General features: G+C 39.7%; 1 protein-coding gene across 1 annotated transcript in view; it reads left to right on the top strand.

Annotated features, from left to right (window-relative positions):
• Positions 1–20,238, top strand: part of COL6A5 (collagen type VI alpha 5 chain) — a 124,582-nt gene that overhangs the window by 84,918 nt on the left and 19,426 nt on the right. The window contains exons 36-39 of the mRNA XM_060180823.1: positions 1,848–2,056; positions 17,043–17,732; positions 18,993–19,089; positions 19,778–20,013. Coding sequence (XP_060036806.1) covers positions 1,848–2,056; positions 17,043–17,732; positions 18,993–19,089; positions 19,778–20,013 — 1,232 coding nt within the window. The remainder of the gene's footprint in view (positions 1–1,847; positions 2,057–17,042; positions 17,733–18,992; positions 19,090–19,777; positions 20,014–20,238) is intronic.

The following is a 20,238-nucleotide window of genomic DNA, read 5'->3' as shown; positions in this document are numbered from 1 at the left end:
TGGCATTAAAAAAAAAAAAAAAACCTCCGTATGGTTGAGAATGCAAATGATTTTCCTAAATGTTGTATTCTACTCAGAAAATACAAATAGCCTGAGTGAACTTTGATCCTCAGTCCGACTGAGAGTGTGTCCCATTTGGTTACTCTTGACTTCTTTATATACTTCATGGAGCTTGAATCCTTGACTGCAGACCAAGGAATCTCAGAATTGGGCCCATAATTACTCTGTCCACTCAGACTGAAATCAGACAAAGAGCTTCTCATAACAAGTGAACTCTCACATTTACCCAGAAGCAGGATGGCAGGATGAGGCATTCTCCAGAATTCACCCAAGTACATTCTTCTCTACCACCAGGTTTCATTTAATGGCCATCTGGCAAGAAAGTGCCCAGCATCCAGTACTTGTAGGACGGTTTAGCACTGATGTCACAGGACACAGTGTTTCCCAACATTGAAGAAGTCATATACCTTTGAAAAACTGATTTCAACAAAAGTGCAGACAAAATGTTATTATGGTTATTTCGGCTTGTACAAATATAAGTCTGTCTGCAAATACCATAGGCTTATAGTCTTTATGAAGCTATCAACCCCAAACAAATTTGGGTGGCAAATTCAATCAAACTTAAGAAGCCTCAAATTTAAAACACTTATTTTATGTAACTAATGATTCTGGTCTGCCAAAAATGAATTTCTGAAAGCTTAAGGAACAAGGTATATGCAGATCGAATATGTAAAGCATAATCTATGCAGGGTGACCTCGACTCTCAGCATACCTGCTGTGCTGCATGAAGAACTGATTTCTCACCACTTGACTTGACCTACCCCACTGAGAAATTACTCACATTGTGTGTTGTTATATCAGCTGACCCTTTTCCCCTTCCTCACTGACACTCAACACTTGAAGTAGTAATACTCAGTGCTGAACACAAGTATGAAAAACAAAACTAAATATGGACATTGAAATTGCCTAAAGTTGCATGAATAAAATAAGAATTAAACTTATTTTGGGTATGTTTTCTCTGATATTCTAAATAAAATACAGTCTTATTAAGTTGTACAAAACTTTTATTAAACTCAGAATAAGGTAGTGGGTGGTAGTGCAGCAGGTTAAGCACACACAATGGGAAGCTCAAGGACCTGCATAAGGATCCTGGTTCAAGCCCCCGGCTCCCCACCCGCAGAGGGGTCACTTCACAGGTGGTGAAGCAGGTCTGCAGGTGTCTATCTTTCTCTTCTCCTCTCTGTCTTCCCCTCTTCTCTCTCTCTCCATTTCTCTCTGTCCTATCCAACAACAACAATATTAACAAGAAGGGCAACAAAAGGGAAATAATAGCCTCCAGGAGCAGTGGTTTTATAGTGCAGGCACTAAGCCCCAGTCATAACTCTGGAGACAAAAAAAAAAAAAGTAAACTCAGAGTATAAGTAAATATACCATTTTAAGAAATATAACAGGAATGATATATGCTTTATTTTCTCATCGGTTATTTACAAACTAAATGATGATTTTCTATGATTGCTATTAATTTGAGACACATTATTTGGTTGTTCTGAATAAATTGTTGTTTGTCTTTTATCAAGAACTTTGTGTGATTTATTACAAAGCCTCATTTCATATATAAGCATATAGGAGAAATGAAGGACAAACAGACATTTGAAAAATTGCTCAGTTCATATTTTCAATGATAAATCATTAATCTTAATGAATTATTCAATGAAGTGAATGCAGATTTTAACCACCTGGTTGCTTTTCTTTTAAGATGTAATTGACTTTATTAAGCCATTGGCATACTTCATTTACGTTCTACCTGGTTATCTGGATTCACCTAAAACTTTCCTTTTTCCTCCTAGAATGACTCCTGAGCCACCTGAGATTTCTTTGGCAGATGCCAGCTTCACAAGTCAGGAATTAAATGCTGGAAGAAACATATCTTTTTTGTTGGCCAGCAATGGAAGTGGCCATCTGGTTTACGTTCCAAACCACCTAGAAATGCCACAGGAATTGATGAGCAAATATGAAAAAGATCATGATTCTGAAGAAATCATAAGTCTCATTCCTGGTAAGAAAATGAATAATAAGTTATGATGAGAAGTTTTAGTAGCCAAATCCTTATCTTTTAAAAAGCAGAAAGTCCAATCAATGAACAAAGAAGCATCTTTCAAGTTTAAGATGGTATCCCCAAATCATTGCTTTTATTGAAAGTGGGGCTCTTCATGGTTACAGATGCCAATGAGGATATTACTGACACGGCTCTAAGAATACCCCTGTGATTCTCTTCACACTGAAGACTTCTCCACATTCTACAACTTTTGGGTGTGGCCCAGGGGTTGATGTGACATACGAGAAGGCAATACAGAGAGCATCAGGGCAAAGGAGGGGTTAGAATGAATTTCAAAACTTAGTCTTGCCAGTACTCTGAGTTTATGATTTTCTTTCCTATTTAAATTTTATGTTAATGGAGAGGAACCAGAACACTACTTTTCCATTTTATGTGGTGGCAAAGGTCAGTCCCAGGGTTTCATGCTATATTTACAAGGCATATCCTTCCCACTGAGTCACTTCCCCAGCTTAAGAAGGTACACATTGTTTTACTTTGTAGCTAGAAATGTTGGCATATAGATCCCCCCACACCTTATCTAGACATCTTAATGACAAAGCAGTGGCAATTTTTATCAGGGTTTAATAGTTTCAAACACATCAAGTACATAGGATTTTTTCTTGGTTTTCATTTTAAAGAAGGGTAACATACCTTTTTTGTTTGTTTGTTTATTTGTTTAGACAGAGCCAGAGAGACAGAAGGGGAGACTAAAGAAGACCACAGCACCCAAACTTCCTTAAATGTGAGGGGCTTGGAAAAGCAGTACACTATCCAAGTGACCTGTTTTTCCTGCGCTAAGGGTACCATTCTGGACAGACTATTCAGTAATTCTATCTATACATCTACAGTCTTCCAAAATACTCATCTGGCCAGGATGTCAGTATTATATCATAAATGTCATAGGTACTGTTAGAATATGCAAGTGTAAAGTAATAAAAAGGATCTGATGCCACGCCACTTATTCACAGGACGTTATTCATATGTCATGTCATAAATTCATTCTTAGTTGCTTCCTTTGGTGAACAGAATTTCTTTTTATATTTATGTATATATATATTTATTTTATTTATTTATTCCCTTTTGTTGCCCTTGTTGTTTTATTGTTATAGTTATTATTGTTGTTGTCGTTGTTGGATAGGACAGAGAGAAATGGAGAGAGGAGGGGAAGAGAGAGAGGAGGAGAGAAAGATAGACACCTGCAGACCTGCTTCACCGCTTGTGAAGCGACTCCCCTACAGGTGGGGAGCCGGGGTTCGAACCGGGATCCTTATGCTGGTCCTTGTGCTTTGCACCACCTGCGCTTAACCCGCTGCACTACAGCCCGACTCCCGGTGAACAGAATTTCTTTTCCTCAGGTTCAATACTTGTGTCTCCATATGATCTTCCTGTTTTTGAAATAGAAATATTTGAACTTCATATTTAAAAGAGTGCATTCTCCATTCTAAGAGTCAGAATTTTAGTAGGCTATAATTAGTTTGAAAATAAGGGGCCAGGAAGTGGCATATGCACAGAGCACATGTATTACTATGCTCAGGGCCTGTGCTCAAACCCCCACCTCCCGCAGAGAGAAAATTTCGTGAGTGATGAAGCAATGCTGTAGATTTATTTCTCTCTGCCCTCTCAATCTTCCTTTTCCCCTCAATTTCTCTCTGTCTCTATAAAAATTCAATTAAATTAAAAAATAAGGCTTACTTAAAGGAATTTGATTTTCAATCTTTAAACTTTTGGCTGATGTGATGATATACTTTACTAATTAACCAAAATATTATTTTTCTTCAATGTGCACTGACATACATACTTTGGTAGTCTTGTCTTCCCTATGACTATTTTTTATAGACTGTCTACCTTTCCAGTTTATACTTGCTGTTTCTCTTTGCTGTTCTTATAGTCTCTGTTTCATATACTGTATTCATTATCAGAAATCACAGGAGAAACTTTCACCATCTGTACAGAGAAGTGATCAAACTTTTTTGAAACTCGCTTCTTGGTTTTTCATTAATGACATAATACATCCGATAATCAATTTTGTCAAGTTTTATTTGCAGTTAATAGTAGGTTACAAGCTTGTAAGATAACAGTGCTCCACACCATACCCACCAACAAAGCTCCTTGTCCCCACTCTCCCACCTCCCAAAGATAAGCACCGAAGTGCTCACACAGCTCTTAGGAACGGTTTTCTTGCTTCTGTTTTTCAATAACCAAATTTCATACTTATAACTAAAAAATTCAGGGTAAAAATTGTAGCTAATTTAAAATACTTTGCAAGGGCTTGCTTGCGTGGTGGTGCATTTTGCTGGGCGCATATATCACAGTGCACAAGGACCCGGGTTCAAGTCCCCAACCCTCACCTGCAGGGGGAAAGGTTCATGAGTGGAGAACCAAGCTATCAGCCTTCTTCTTCTCTCTCTCCTTAATACTGCCCCATCCTCTCAATTTCTTCCTGTCTTAACAAATTGGAAAAAAAGGGGGGACAGGGTGGCCATCGGGAATGGTTTGTTGTATAGGCACTGAGCCCCGGGAATCACACTAGTGGTAATAAATTAATTAATTGACTAATTAATTTCATTTTTAAAAATTTCTTTATTGGGGAATTAATGTTTTACATTCAACAGTAAATAAAATAGTTTGTACATGCATAACATTTCCCAGTTTTCCATATAACAATACAATCCCCACTAGGTTCTCTGTCATCCTTCTTGGATCTGTATTCTCCCCCCCCACCCCCCCCACCCACCCCAGAGTCTTTTACTTTGGTGCAATATGCCAATTCCAGTTCAGGTTCTACTTGTGTTTTCTTTTCTGCTCTTGTTTTTCAACTTCTGCCTGAGCAATTAATTAATTTTAAAAAGAGCTGCTGGGGAGGTGGCATAGTGGGTAAAGTGTTGGGTCCTTAATCATAAGGTCTCAGGTCTATCCCCAGTATCACACGTGTTCTCACTTCTTTTCTTCTTTCATAAATAAATACATCTGAAAGCACTTCATCCTGTAGTCTTAAAAACGGTAAACATTAGGGGCCAGGTGGTGGTGCACCTGGTTGAGCTCACATGTTGCAATGCGCAGGACCCAGGTTGGAGCCTCTGGTCCCCACCTGCGAGGGGGAAAGCTTTGCAAGTGGTGAAGCAGGGCTGCAGGTGTCCCTCAATTTCTCCTACCCTCTCAATCTCTGACTATCCCTATCCAAAAAATAAAGATAACAAAACTTTTTAAAAAGTAAACATTAAAGAAAAACTCAGGTTTAAAAAGGGGATTGGGTAGATATTTCAGCGGTAGAGTACAGGACTTGCATTCATGAAGCCCCAGGTTTGACCCCAGGCACCACATATGCCAGAGTTGATCAGTGCTCTTGTCCATCACTCATTCTCTTTCATTAAGTAAACAAAAGTTTAAAATAGGAAGATACTACAATAAAACTGAACTGATGTAGTTACAAAGCACTAAGGCATTCAAGTACGTATATTTTTTTCAGTTTAAATGGTTTCCACTATCATATAGATATTACTTTGAGAAAAGACTAAAATGTGTCCCTTTTAGTGAATGCAGTTAATATGGGTCATTCATTTTGGTGGTATGGGATTTACAGTGACCCCTCAAGGCACAGGAGTGGTTTGGTTTGGTTTGGTTTGGTTTCATCTCACAAGAGAAGTGCTTGAATATCAAATTCTAAAGTCTAATAATTTGGAAGTGTGAATCCCTTCGGGAAAGTCAGATATGACTGGATAATTAAAGAAGAACAAACCCCCTCATTTTCGCTGTTCTCTTCAATGACCATTATTCAGTTCTAATAGGAGGACTTTTCATTTGGCTTGTGAAGTATGAGAATCCTGAGACTCAGATTTGCTGTAAGGTCCAATCTGACTAAAGAAATAATCGTGTAAGACATTAGTAGGGGGAAAATGTTGATTCTCACTTACTCCTCCTCCACCTAATCTCTTCTGCAGGGAGTTGAAGTGTGCTGGCAGTTCTGTGGGGGATGATGTCAGGCTGTTATAACCTGTAGACAGTGATAGTCTCAAACCTAAGGTTAATAAGTATTTTTGATTCTTTGAAATAAATCTGAGTGTCTGATTGTAAGCACTGTAAACATTGTCTATGAACTTCATAGGCAATAGTCCTTGAGGGGGAAAAAGATACATTTTAGCCAGTTGCCAAAACAGGCCGAGAACCTTTTATATCTGTATGGAGAGCAAATTGAGATTTGGATATTTAAATCAGTCACTAATAGATGAGATTGCACTGATAAAAGGTTAATGACTTTCACAAACATCTCCATCTGTTGTGTGTGCTTCTCTTTCATAGTGCAGAACTTATGACTGGTGGCTGATCGTTTTACCCTTGAGTCTAGGGAAAGTCAAGAACCTTAATTACTTGAGAAATTTGGATGCAGGTCTAGCTATCAGCCGGCTTTGAGCCCAGCCTCCACTGCATTGGAGGAAGCTTTGGTGCTATCGTCTCTATCACTGCCGCTATCTAAAAAAAAAAAAACCAAACAAAAAGTGCCTGGCACACCTGCTGACATGCACGTGGTACTAAGGACACGAACAAGGATAGGGTTTGAGCCCCCACACCCCCACCTGCGGAGGGGATGCTTAACAACTGACAAAGCAAGTCTTGTAGGTGTCTTTCTTTCTCCCTATCTATCTCCTGCTCCTCTTCCAATTTCTCTCTGTCCTGTCAAATAAAATGGGGAAAAAAGGGCTGACAGGAGCAGTGGATTCATTATGCCAGCTCCCAGCCCCACCGATAACCTTGGAAGGGGGAAAACTTGGAGTGGTTGGCAGTGCATATGTATTGAGATACACAGCCGCTCTCTCCCTAGCTATGTCTATCCCTGTTTTTTTCTACATTTTGGTTTACTTTTTATTTTTTATATCTATTTATTTTCCCTTTTGTTGCCCTAGTTTTTTTTATTTTTGTTGTACTTATTATTGTTGTTGTTATTGATGTCATCATTGTTAGATAGGACAGAGAGAAATGGAGAGAGGAGGGGAAGACAGAGAGGGGGAGAGAAAGATAGACACCTGCAGACCTGCTTCACCACCTTTGAAGCGACTCCCAGGATCCTTACACTGGTCCTTGTGCTTTGCGCCACTTGCGCTCAAACCTCTGCACTACCGCCCGACTGCCCCATATATATGTTTTTTAATTAATTTATTTATTTTACCAGAGCACTGACCAGCTCCGGTTTATGGTGGTGCAGGGGACTGAAGCTGGGATCTTGGAACCTCAGGCATGAGAGTCTTTTTACATAACCACTATACTATCTATCTCTATCTTTCTGTCTGTTTTGATGTCCAAATTTGTCTTTACTTCCATCACCTTTCCTGGATCTTTGCACTCCATATAGCTAGCTGCTCAAGGACAACTTGCAACAACAACAACAACAACCCTGCTTCATAAGCGCAGATTTCTAAGCCTTCCTCGGAAATTGTGCTTCATAGTGAAAGGTAGGAATGTTAAGGAAGAAGGACAAGCTTTAAAACCACACCAGGTGGTTTTGTTTTTCAGGCCTTAAGTCTGAGGTATAGGATCTCAGTGCGAAGCCAGTGCATCCTAATTTAGAAATGCAAATCAGAAACTCTGGAGTGGAAACCACGTTTGCATAGTAATCTGAATGTCTGAAGCCATTCAGGTGACATTGACTTTGGCTGGGGTCTGAGAACCACTTCGTATCCTAACATCCTACCACTTAGCTGTGCCCTCTGCAGGTGGGAATCATGGGGTTGAACCTGAGACTTCACTAGCCTTAATCTGGTTCTATCTTCAAGCCCACACATCTATTGACTTTGAATCATCATGGAATCTTAGAGCCAGAAAGGTTACTTATTTATCACCTTCTCTTGATGGTTTTATAGAGTCTTTTTCAGTAGCGTATCCTACTTTTGCATGATAATGTGTCTTTTTATTTTATTTTATTTTATTGCCTCCAGGGTTATTGCTGGGGCTCAGTGCCTGCACCATGAATCCACTGCTCCTACAGGCCATTTTTTTCCCTTTTGTTGCCCTTGTTGAAGCCTTGTTGTGGTTGTTATTGTTGTTCATTGTTGGATAGGACAGAGAGAAATGGAAAGAGGAGGGGAAGACAGAGAGGGGGAGAGAAAGATAGACACCTGCAGACCTGCTTCACCGCCTGTGAAGCGACTCCCCCGGGGGCAGGTGGGAAGCCAGGGCTCCAACCGGGATCCTTATGATGGTCCCTGCACTTTGCACCATGTACGCTTAGCCCGACCCCCTTCTTTTCTTCTTCTAGCGTTTGCCCTTCTTCCGTAGCTAGTCAACAGCATCCGGTTGAGCCTGATGTAAAGTTTCGAGACCTCCTTTGAATCTGGAGAGGTGGCAGTCGTTGACTATGTGGGTCATAGTCTGTCTGTAGCCGCAGGGGCAGTTCGGGTCGTTTCTGGCTCCCCAGCGATGGAACATAGCGGCGCACCGGCCATGGCCTGTTCGATAGCGATTGAGGAGGGCCCGATCATAACGTGCTAGGTCAAAGCCGGGTTGATGCTTGCAGGGGTCTGTGATGAGGTGCCTGTTCTTTACCTCAGCTGACTGCCAGCTCTGTTTCCAAGAGACTGGAACAGAGAAGTTCAGTGTAGGTGTAGGGGACCAGATTGGGTGACCCCCAATAATGTGTCTTTGATTCCATACTTCTGCAGGTTTGTCCGGTGAGATAGTGTCTGTGGACATTTGATGTCACAGCTGAGAGAGCTGCTGGTAGTCTAGTGGGCAGAAGCATGAATGCTTCTAAATAGCCCATAATGCACAGGACAGCCTCTCCCCAGTGAGAGGAGCCCTGTTTTTGTAGAAACTTTATGTCCCCATCAGAAGATTCAGTTTGGGATTCATGATCCTTACACCCTGTCCACTGTTCATGACAACTTCAAGTTCCCACACATTTTTTTTTTTAAGAATGAGATTGTCATCATACCATATTGTATTTGAATATATAGTATCTCAATTTAGCAAACAGGCATTTGTAGTGTGGAATATGTTCTTTGTTGTTTTTCTCTTTATTCTTTGTTGTCTTTCTCTTCATGGTTTTATATAGTTTTATTCAGTTGCATATCCTACTTTTGCATAATAATATGTCTTTGAGTCCATACTTATGTGAGCTTGATACTGATTTTATTTTTCTAATGCTCCTTTCAATGAATGAATGCATTTCAGTATTTGCCTCTTGTTGAACACACTTGGCTTTTTTTCTAGTTCTTGCTGTCATATACTAAACTTGAAAAATATATATGTATATATATTTTTGAGTGAGTGTGTGTGTGTGTGTGTGTGTAATATTTCTGTTAAATATGAATCTGTGCTGGAAATAAATGTAACAATATTGACTTCTTAGTAACCCATGGAACTAGGTGAATGAACTACTTCCATGTCAGTACATATTCTTTTTATATATATATTTATTCCTTTTTGTTGCCCTTGTTGTTTTATTGTTGTAGTTATTGTTGTTGTTATTGATGTTGTCATTGTTGGATAGGACAGAGAGACATGGAGAGAGGAGGGAAGACATAGAGGGGGAGAGAAAGATAGACACCTGCAGGCCTGCTTCACTGCATATGGGGAGCCAGGGGCTTAAATCGGGATCCTTACTCCAGTCTTGGCGCTTTGCGCCACTTGCGCTTAACCCACTGCGCTACTGATGTCAGTACATATTCTATACAGAGGAAGTAATAGAATTATGATCATCTCTGAATTAAATGATACATTTCATTTGGTTAATTTCAACCATGATTCTTTGAGAAATAAACACCACTTTAAACTGCACAGTAAGGTCATTGCATCTGCTTCTGCTTGGGAATTTATTATGTGGATGTTGTAATTGTCTTCCTTGAAAGTTTTGCTCTGAACAAAGCTAATGTGAACTGAGAGTTTAGGGTATGTGACTTTGCACTGAGATGCACATGAGCTTATAGTTCTTTCATGTTAACCCCTTTCTAAGGGAATACGATTTGGATACTTGAAGTAGTCGTAGAGGGTTGGTGGTTGGTGGAGACAGTGGTGGAGGTGGTAACGACGGTAGTGTTGGCACCGTCATGGTAGCAATGAGGGCAGTGATGGGCAAGGTGTTTGCCATTGCTGATGGGGGTGCTAGAGACGGCTGAGGCCTTTTACTTTCATATTTTTAAAGCCAGTCTTTTGTCCAATTATCTTTATTGGATAGAGACAGCTAGAAATTGAGAGAGGAGGTGGAGAGAGAGAGAGATTGACACCTGAGGCCCTGCTTCACCACTCCTCAAGCTTTCCCTCTGCAGGTGGCTTAGGGCTTTTACTTTTATTTTTTAAAGCCATTGAGAGAGGTGGTGGAGATAGAGAGACAGAGAGACGCCTGCAGCCCTGCTTCACCACTCCTGAAGCTTTCCCTCTGCAGGTGGGGCCTGGGGGACTCAAACCCTGGTCCTTGTGCCCCTGGGGCCTTTTACTTTTAACTATGTGTGTGATATCATCTGCTGAGAATGTTGTTTGCATTTGTAAATAAGGAAATGTATCCAGCTATTGCCAATTTCAATCAACAATGAAATCATGTCATCACTTGGGAGACTTGTTTTTAAATAATTTGGGGGGCACAATTCTATTATAAAATTTTAATTTCAGTTACAAAAATTCCCTGCTTGTAAATTCACACAGAGGCACGAGCATAGAATCGCATCACTGAAAACAAAAACAAAGTGGCAAATCCAGGTGTTTGGGGAATAAAGAACTCCTGTGACATGCATCTCCTTTCTCAGTGTGCTTGCACCTTTCTACAAACTACTGTTTTAGAGTCTGAAAGAGATGGTGAAAATTATACAGGCTGTGTGCCAACCCGCCAAGTCTAGAACAGGAAAGACACTTGTGCCAAGTCTTTAGGTGAAAGAATACAGCCTAGGCTGAGACAGCCACTCCTACTAGCTCAGGCAGATGGAGGAGAGTGGAGTTTATGCTGCAAACCAACAGAATTTTAAATTTGTCTGTATTTTATTTTGGCATAAAATCAATAACACATAATATGTTGCGCACTCTCTTGCATACCTCCCTTGCTGCCCAGCTTAGAGCCTGACCAGTGGCCTCACCAGAGAGGAGGAAGGACAATCCTGGGTTTGACAGTGTTAAGTGGAGACTCGGGCTAAATACTGTCGACTACTCTGCAGCTTGCATAAATACAGCAGAATGAACTTTCTCATTTATTTTAATTAATTAATTAATTGTTATTTTACATCAGAGCACTGCTCAGCTCTAGCTTATGCTCGTGCTGGGAATTGAAAGCTTTCTCATCTCTGTAGTAATGTGTGCTTAACCTAGTGGGCACTGCCTGGCTCCCCAACTTTCTCATTTCTAAGAACGTGTATTTACTTGTATATAAGTTATGTTCCACTAATATTAACAGACTTTATATTTTTATTATAGAATTCTAGTTTCTAGACTGATGTATCAAAGACAGAATTTTCAGATGTCTGAGTCTTTTCTAGTTTCTAGTTTTTCTAGTTTCTTTTAAAAGCAAATAGAACACTGCTCAGCTTTGTCTTATGGTGGTGTTTGGGGATTGAACCTGGGACTTCAAAATCTGAGACAAGTCTTTTGTGGACTGGGGAGATAGCATAATGTTATAAGACTCTCATGTCTGAGACTTGAAGTCCAGGTTCTAGTCCCAGCACCACTATAAGCCAGAGCTCAGCAGTGATCTGGTGACTCTCTCTCTCTCCGATACCTAGAGATTAAAAAAAAAAAATGTGTTTGATTCACATAGTCACTAATTTTGGTAAGAATCCTTTCTCTTGAGCCTTCAACCAGAAGGAATGGAAAATGACCGAGAAGCTTCAAACTAGGTGCTAAGGTCTTTCCCGAACCATTTCCTATGTCCCTTGATGTTCTTCTGGAGAGTTTGCAAAGAACTGGGTTCAAATGCTGCCTCTAACACTGATAGTCTGCCAGTTTTTAGTCAAACCAGAAAAATCTCTCCAGACCTCAGCTTATTCATCTGTAAGGTAAAAGTAATATTAATTCTACTTGGAGAGAAGAATAAATTTAGAGAGAAGACATACTTACAACGCAAGAAAGGTACACAAAAAAGCATTGTCAACCTCATAGGAGGAAGTCTCATAAAAATGATAACCTGAAAAATAGCTGTTATGGTTCTAGTGTAGAGAAATTCACACAAAAAGCCATCTCAATTATGCATGTAGTTTGCCTATGGAGAAAAACATGGTTATTTTTGGCCGCCAGAAAAATTTCAAGGCAGACCAAAAGCTACTTCGTATGCATTTTGAGATTTCCTACAAATGCCCTTCTAAAGCAGCATGGCAATTTCACAGTGCAATTACTTCCAGTCCAACTGGCAACTCCTGTAGATTCTCTCTTTTTCCAAAGTTCTTTTTCCACCCCTGGCTTCTCCCTAAAGTTATTAGAACTCACTGAGTCTTGGATTAAATCTTGGCCAGTAAGGATAATCTCTGGGGGTACTTCCCTGGAAATTGAGCCGAATCCTTCATTTTTTCCAAGCCTTATCCACAACTAAGGGGACCAATTCTTCCAGATACCATTCTATGGAAATTCTGTCAAAGAGCTGAAGACAGATATTTGACTCATCGATATTCCCGGAAAATAGGTGATTACCGTGAATTATGGTTACATTTCATCCACACATATGCCAGATTTTCTGGAGAGAAAATAGTTCTCATAGTCCAGCTGCCCTAAGTTAAATGACTTTAAATTTAAAGTAAAACAATCACATCTTCTGTTTGACTAACCTTTTTGAATTTCCCAGTCCTAATCCACATTCAGTTTATTTTATTTGCATGCTAATCTGGTAAATAGGTAGATTCTTAGGGATTTTTTTTTTTCCTGTGGGGGATAGATATCTCTAGGAGATAGTTGTTATTTATAAAAGGGAAACATTGACAAAACCATAGGATAAGAGGGGCACAACTCCACACAGTTCCCACCACCAGATCTCTGTATCCCATCCCCTCCCCTGATAGCTTTCCTATTCTTTATTCCTCTGGGAGTATGGACCCAAAGTCATTGAGGGATGCAGAAGGTGGAAAGTCTGGCTTCTGTAATTGATTCCCACTGAACATGGGTGTTGACAGGTCAATCCATACTCCCAGCCTGTCTCTCTCTTTCCCTAGTGGGGCAGGGCTCTGAGGAAGCAGAGCTCCAGGACACATTGGTGGGGTCATCTGTCCAGGGAAGTCTGGTCAGCATCATGCTAGCATCTGGAATCTGGTGGTTGAAAAGAGAGTTAACATATAAAGCCAAACAAATTGTTGACTAATCATGGACCTAAAGGCTGGAATAGTGCAGATGAAGAGCTGGGGATCCCCCCATTTTGTAGATAGCTAGTAGGCATATTTTAGTTATTTTCCAAAGGGACTGTGGCTATACTAGTTTTTTTTTTTTTTCCTTTTGCCTGAGCCTGAGCCTGAAATCTGATATGCCAGTGGATCCAAGTTATTGTCTAGGGAGATGATGTCATGGCTGGAAAAGGACCAGAAAGCTGGATCAGGGAAGAGAGTGGCTCCCTAATATGGGAAAGGGGTACAAATATTGTTGACTGTAAACCCCATCGATTTGATGTGGTCTGGGGCCCATATTCAGCTTAGGAGCCTATGTGACCTCTGCATCCCTGTAGATCTGAGCTCACAGTCTGTGGTCATGAGTAGGAACATTCTAAGCTGCCCCAATATCGACCCATCTTCTTCACGTGTAGCATAGAGTATGCTGTCCATCCTCCCTTTGGAGGATGGAACATCCTCTACTGTTGTTGATCTTGATAGTGGATATTTGAGTCATGTAGTTGTGAAACTATATGCTTAGAATCTTAGTACTACATTAGAATCTTAACAATATTGTGAAACAATGTTAAGTCAGTAAAAATAAACAAAAAATCTTCAACAAGGAGATAATTTAGATTTTACTCATTTGAAAGTAAAATTACAAAAAAAGGAATATCTCTGTTAGGAGGTGGTTAACAAAAAATATTTCATGAGCATCGTATATTCACCCTTACTCTCCTACTGGAAATTTATGTCTGAATAAGGTTAACTTATGCTTTGACTAAGTGCATTGACTGGCCTCCTTAAAGAAATCATAATTGTAGGTGACAAACAAAATCCCAGGTTCACGTGGTAGCATGCCTGGTTGAGGGTACATGTTATAGTACACCCTGGGTTCCAGCCATCAGTCCCCACCTGCAGGGGAAAGCTTTGAAAGTGGTGAAGCAGGGCTGCAAATGTCTCTTGCCCTCTATATCACCCCCTTCCTTCTTGATTTCTGGCTGTCTCTATCCAATAAGTAAACAAAGATAATTAAGAAACATTTTTAAAAAGCAAAACAAAGAACCTAGTGGCAGCTCCTGTTGATTCTCTTCAGAACTGCTATCTCTCAGATGACAGAAATATAGTTACTCAACCCATCTTCAAGTTCCTCATATAGTATAATCAAGAACTCTTGAAATGTTCTTGATGTTTTTAAGGTTACAGTACAGTATATGGCATCCACATCAAAGAATATGATGGACATGTCCAGGCGGCCCTTCCAATGTACTATTTAGTAACTTCCCCAAGGACCTCCATTTTAATTAAGCATCTAAGAATGTAAAACTAAGGCCCTGAGAGTGATTAGGAGATCCATAAATTTCAAATATGCCTATGAGATGCAAGCTATTGCTTAATTACTATAAATTTATTGATAAAGAAAGAATATGATGTAAACATGGCTGAGTTTTGGTGCCCTTCAAAGAAGTTGACCAGTTGTCATCTATCAGAAATACTCAAGATGGGATGATGGGAACTAGGTTTCCCTTTCAGTTGAAATGACCAAGAGAAATCTTATATGAAGCAACAGTGGTTCCCAAGACACTGAACATCAAGAAACGAAACGGTATCTCCCCTCAGGACAGGAAACAAATAACAGGGAATCCTCTGAGTGCTCTGGTTCCTACCTCCAGGGTATGGTGACAGATGGATGGGATGATTTAGGTGGAGCCTAGGTACTCCTTGACATGAGGAAGATCTGCAAAGGTTTCCCCCTCAGAAATCCAGCAGAGGGCTGATAAAGCATGCGAGGAAATAACCTAAGCCTGAAAGAAGAGATACCTGAAAAGATTAGAGGAGAGTAACACTTGTGCATAAAGGACTAGGAATAATCACCTTTTCCCACCAGCAAGAATGGAAGAATTCAGCATGTATACAGTACTGGGAAGAAGACTCGAGGAAGTATTATCTCAGTGGTAGAGAATGATTATATTAAGCATTGCTTTGTTCTTGCCTGACAATATACTAGCCAGGCCCAAAAGGGTCAAACTATTTCCATTTAACTTGACTATCTCCCAAGACAAAGCATATAAATATTTATACAGATACCAAAACATCCCACATCCAAAAAGGAAAATCCCACTATGTCTGGCATAAAGAATAGTAAAAGGACATGATATGTAGTCAAGTGTATAATCACTCAAAAACAAATCAGAAGCGTGACAGAGTTTAAAATTAGAGACAAATTATTAGACATATGTTTGGCATATAATAATGTCAACAAAACATGTATGACAAACATATTAAACATACTATTATAATTATATTCCATATGTTGAAGAGTTAACTAGAGGCATAAAATATTGACAAAGGAGTCAAAGAGAATTTAGAGAGATGAAAACTCCAGTTTTTAGAATCAACAATATATTGAATGAAATTAATGGACAGTTGAATTTGATTAAAAGAAAAAAATGAACTTGGAGATGTTGCAATAGAGCATTTGAATTTTCATCCAAAATGAAATTCAAGGAGAAAAAACATTTTTTTTTTAATAAAACAAGAATCTCAGTGAGTTTCCAGATGGGCTCTTCCTAACTGGCAGTAAAGGTAAACAGAAAATCAGCAACAATGTAATAGGCTTGAATAATATTATCAACAAACTTGACCTAAGTGACATTTATGGAGCATTCCAAACAACAGAAGAATGCACATTTGTTTCAATTGTACATGAAACATTCAATACCAAAACAGACCATTTGTGGACTTTAAAACAATTTTGAGGATGTTAAAGAATTCAAGACATAGCAGGACTATTCTTTGACCAAAACAGAGCTCAGTTAAAATTAATGACAAGGAGACCTTTCTGAGCTGGCTTTCCTGTATCCTTAGCAAACAGGCATGATCTCTACGATCATGGGCATGACTTGATCACCCTTTAGGCTTAGAGCCATACTACTTGAAGTGCTGGTCTCCAACAAAATAAAAAGTTAGCAGAATGGGAGGCAATGCACTGCTTCCTTTATTGTGGAAGCCCTGTTATTATATATAAAGCCAGCTGAAGTAACCGGTGAGCTTGGTAATGTAGTTGCCCTATATTGTGATACACGATCTTTATCTTTTTAGGGTGAATAAACTGTGAACTGGCACTTTGAGGATTATGGTCTTAACATGTCCATGTCTTACACAGACTTTGGATCGTTAGGTCAGCATTTACATTTGCTGTCATGATGGTGCACACGTTGATCACATCTATAATAGTATATGCGTTTATGCCAAAAGTAAATGTCAACTTGGCATATAAACTCTTCTCTCAAAGTCTTTAAGTATAACTAGGCCATACAAATGTGTGCTCCAATTTTTAGAACTATATTGAGTGCACTAAACTGGCAAATAAATGAACAAATATATCTGTCTTGTGAACAAATATATTTGGAGAATCAATCAGTTCTCTGACAAAAGATCTGAGATGGTAGAGCAAATAGGTAATTTTATCATTGGCATTACCTGTCACAAGTAATAGCAGTCCATACACTGTGTGGAGACACAGTTGGAGAATGAATCTAGAAACAAATATTGTGGTTGATTAGTGATGTCTGCCATGGGTGAGAGAACAAAGTGCTGACTAACCCCCAGCTATAGATTTGCCACCTCTGGCTAGGAGTACCAAGTTTATAAGTCAACTTAAAGGAGTGACTTGGGTTATTCTGTTGCAGGAAATGAAAATCAAGGCAGAAACGAAGAACCAGGTCTTACTTATAAACCTGGAGATGCCTCTCTTCAAGAATATTTCATGGATGTGGCTTTCCTCATAGATGCTTCCCACAGAGTAGGAAACGATGGCTTTAAGGAAGTAAAAGATCTTATAATCTCAGTACTTGATTATTTTTACATCGCCCCAGACCCACTGACCTCCCCACTAGGGGACAGAGTGGCACTCCTGAGCTACTCTCCTCCAGGCTATCTGCCCGACACTGAAGAATGCCCTGTCTACCTGGAATTTGATTTGGTTACTTATAATAGTGTCTATCAAATGAAACATCATCTCCAAGATTCTTTCCGAAAGCTCAATGGAGATGTTTTTCTTGGCCATGCCCTGCAGTGGACAATAGACAATGTCTTTGTAGGAACCCCCAATCTGAAGAAAAACAAAGTTATTTTTGTTATATCTGCTGGTGAAACCAACATATTAGACAAGGAATTCTTAAGAAATGTGTCTCTCAGAGCCAAGTGTCAGGGATACGCCATATTTGTGTTTTCCTTTGGTCCTATACACAATGACAAGGAGCTAGAAGAATTAGCCAGCCACCCACTGGATCATCACTTGGTCCAACTTGGTCGAACCCACAAGCCAGATCTGAACTATATCATCAAGTTTGTCAAGCCATTTATCCATATAATCAGACGTAAGTCATTAAAGCTTTTCTCTTCTATTGCTTCTGCAATAGATTTAATGTCTCTGTGTGCAACCCACCTGACTTACTAACATGATCCATCAAGAGTAGTGAAGTGTTAAGACATGAGTAGGAGGCAGTGAGAAAAACAGAAAAGTCTTAAGCCTTGATTGACCTTGAGCTTTGATGCATCCAGTCAATCTCTTATAACCCCTCCATAGGGGTGCTAAGTTCTTTAAGTGGGTTGTAACATTTCTTCCTCAGTATATTCTTGAAAAGGATGATAATAACACCCCCGTGAGAAATCTGAGCTTCTGAGACATTAAATGAAGTGCTCAAAAGCTAGAACTTAGTGGGGGGGGGGGATTCTAGACTCCATGTATGCTGGTCCCAGAGTTGTGCTCTTACCTACTGAACTACATTTCAATTACTAAACCCTCAATAAGATATAACACTGTAATAAATAATACCCCACCCCTACCACCCTCTACCTACTCCAAGGACTTCTATTTGATCTTGTCATTGTAAATTAACTCCAGTGTTGACTTGAATTCTTGTGCCCCATGAAAACAAATCTCTTTTAGAGCCTCTGTCCTAGACAGCCCAATCAGGCCCAGCCAGGCAAGGGATGGAGAGTGTCTTTTCATGGCAGGACTTTGACAGTGGCTGCCCCACCCTCTGTTAATGTGTAATTGTAATTTCAAACATGAGTGGAATTGCTCACATAAGAGAGTCACGATCTGTGCTGGAAATGAGGATTGGAGCAGAGACCACATTGCGTGGTTTCTGCAGTCTCTGCACATTACCAGGAAGTCATAGGGATGTAGATCCCTGGTACTGATAAAGCCCCAAGGCTCACATAATCCTCAAAAGTCTCCAAATTCTGGATAATTTAGTATCAGGCTTGTCACTTGCAAAAAAAAAAAAATGATGCTTTCATCTAACCTCAAGATAAATAGGGTAGACAATTTCAATAGCAGAGTCTTCTAGAAAGATTCTCATTTTTGAGGGAAAAAAAAAAACAGATGATAGAATTAAGAGGTGTCCTTGAATTATATGGCCAGCCTGTGACATACTAAATACACTGGTTTTCAATCACTGCTATATCTTGATGATATTGCCAATGAGGCATTTCAGTGTCAGAGGGCTCTTAGTAATGTATATTTTGCTTCTGACAATAAGTCCAACCATACCAAAAGGTGAACTGATTTTTGTTGAGAGTCAGAATGTAAAAAGGTAAAATTTAGACTAACCAGCCCACTCTCTCTCCAGGTGCCATCAACAAATATCCCCATGCAGATCTGAGACCCAAGTGTGAAAACATCACCTCTCCCAAAGCAGAGAATGAGGGTACAGAAAACACTCCATTGTGAGTTGACAGATTCATAGTCTGGGTAATATTATGCCTACAGACAGTCCTTCAGAAAATAATTTAAAGTAAATGACATGTAATTGTGTGTGTGTGTGTGTGTGTGTGTGTGTGTGTGTGTGTGTGTGTGTGTGATGAAAGCACATGTCTTGTGTTTAATAGCAGGCAATAACCCACAGAAGAAAGAAATGTGTTTCAATTTCTGTTGCAATTCTGGTGTAGTGGGGGAGGAAGAAGACTCACTCTAGTACTGAGTCCTGCCCAAGCAGAAAATTTATAATCTTAACCATTAACTTTAACAATCTTATAGCAGAAGAAAACCATGACACAGACTCATAAGGCAGCTACAAAAACATTTACTCTTTAGGGAACAGAATCCAGATGAAGACTGGCTGGAAGGATTCATTTTAGTTTGATTTTGCAAACTACAGTCCTAAGCACTCAATACAAATGCAGCAATGAAAATGATATTAGTTTACAGCCCTAAACCACTGCCACAAATGTCTGATTTCTCTTTGGGATATTGGAAAATTGCTGCTGAGTTAAATTTCATCCACAAACTGCATTTGAACTATTCCAGTCGCATGCACACAATTGATTCCTGTTATATTATCTGGCAGTATTTACATTTAATCTTGCAAGGGAGTTGGCTAACATTTTTTTCATCTCTTTTTCTCTGTCACCTCAGCCTTACTCCTGGGGTATATGAAATAGAGACAGAAAACAGTGAGCTGTTTGGTTCCCAAGAGCAGCATTTCTTTGTATTAGGGGATAATCATAGTAATGATTCTGGGACCACTACTGATTTGATCCAGAAGTTATACATACTTCTTTCAACTGGGCAAGTCATGATGAGAGACAAGAAAGAGGCACATTCTGAAGAAATTACACCTCCAGCAAATGGTATACAGCACGATGACAAAGGTAACTTTGAACACAATAGAACTGAAAACCCTGAGTCCCCTTGGTATATCTGGATTTTTCTCTGGTGGGAAGTGAGCTAAGAGAATTCTTTGGGACAGGTAGAGATAATAAGATAAGAGTATGATCTAGTGCAACTAAGAGTCCCTGTAATAAGGGAGTCATGGAAAGGCAGTGGTATTTTGAAAATCAGAATTAGAAATAGGTCCCTGGTGTGGGGTCGGCGAA

Source organism: Erinaceus europaeus, chromosome 21 (assembly GCF_950295315.1).
Source record: "Erinaceus europaeus chromosome 21, mEriEur2.1, whole genome shotgun sequence".
Lineage (NCBI taxonomy): Eukaryota > Metazoa > Chordata > Mammalia > Eulipotyphla > Erinaceidae > Erinaceus > Erinaceus europaeus.
Note: the sequence above shows the minus strand (reverse complement) of the source record. Positions and strands in the feature narration are given on the sequence as shown.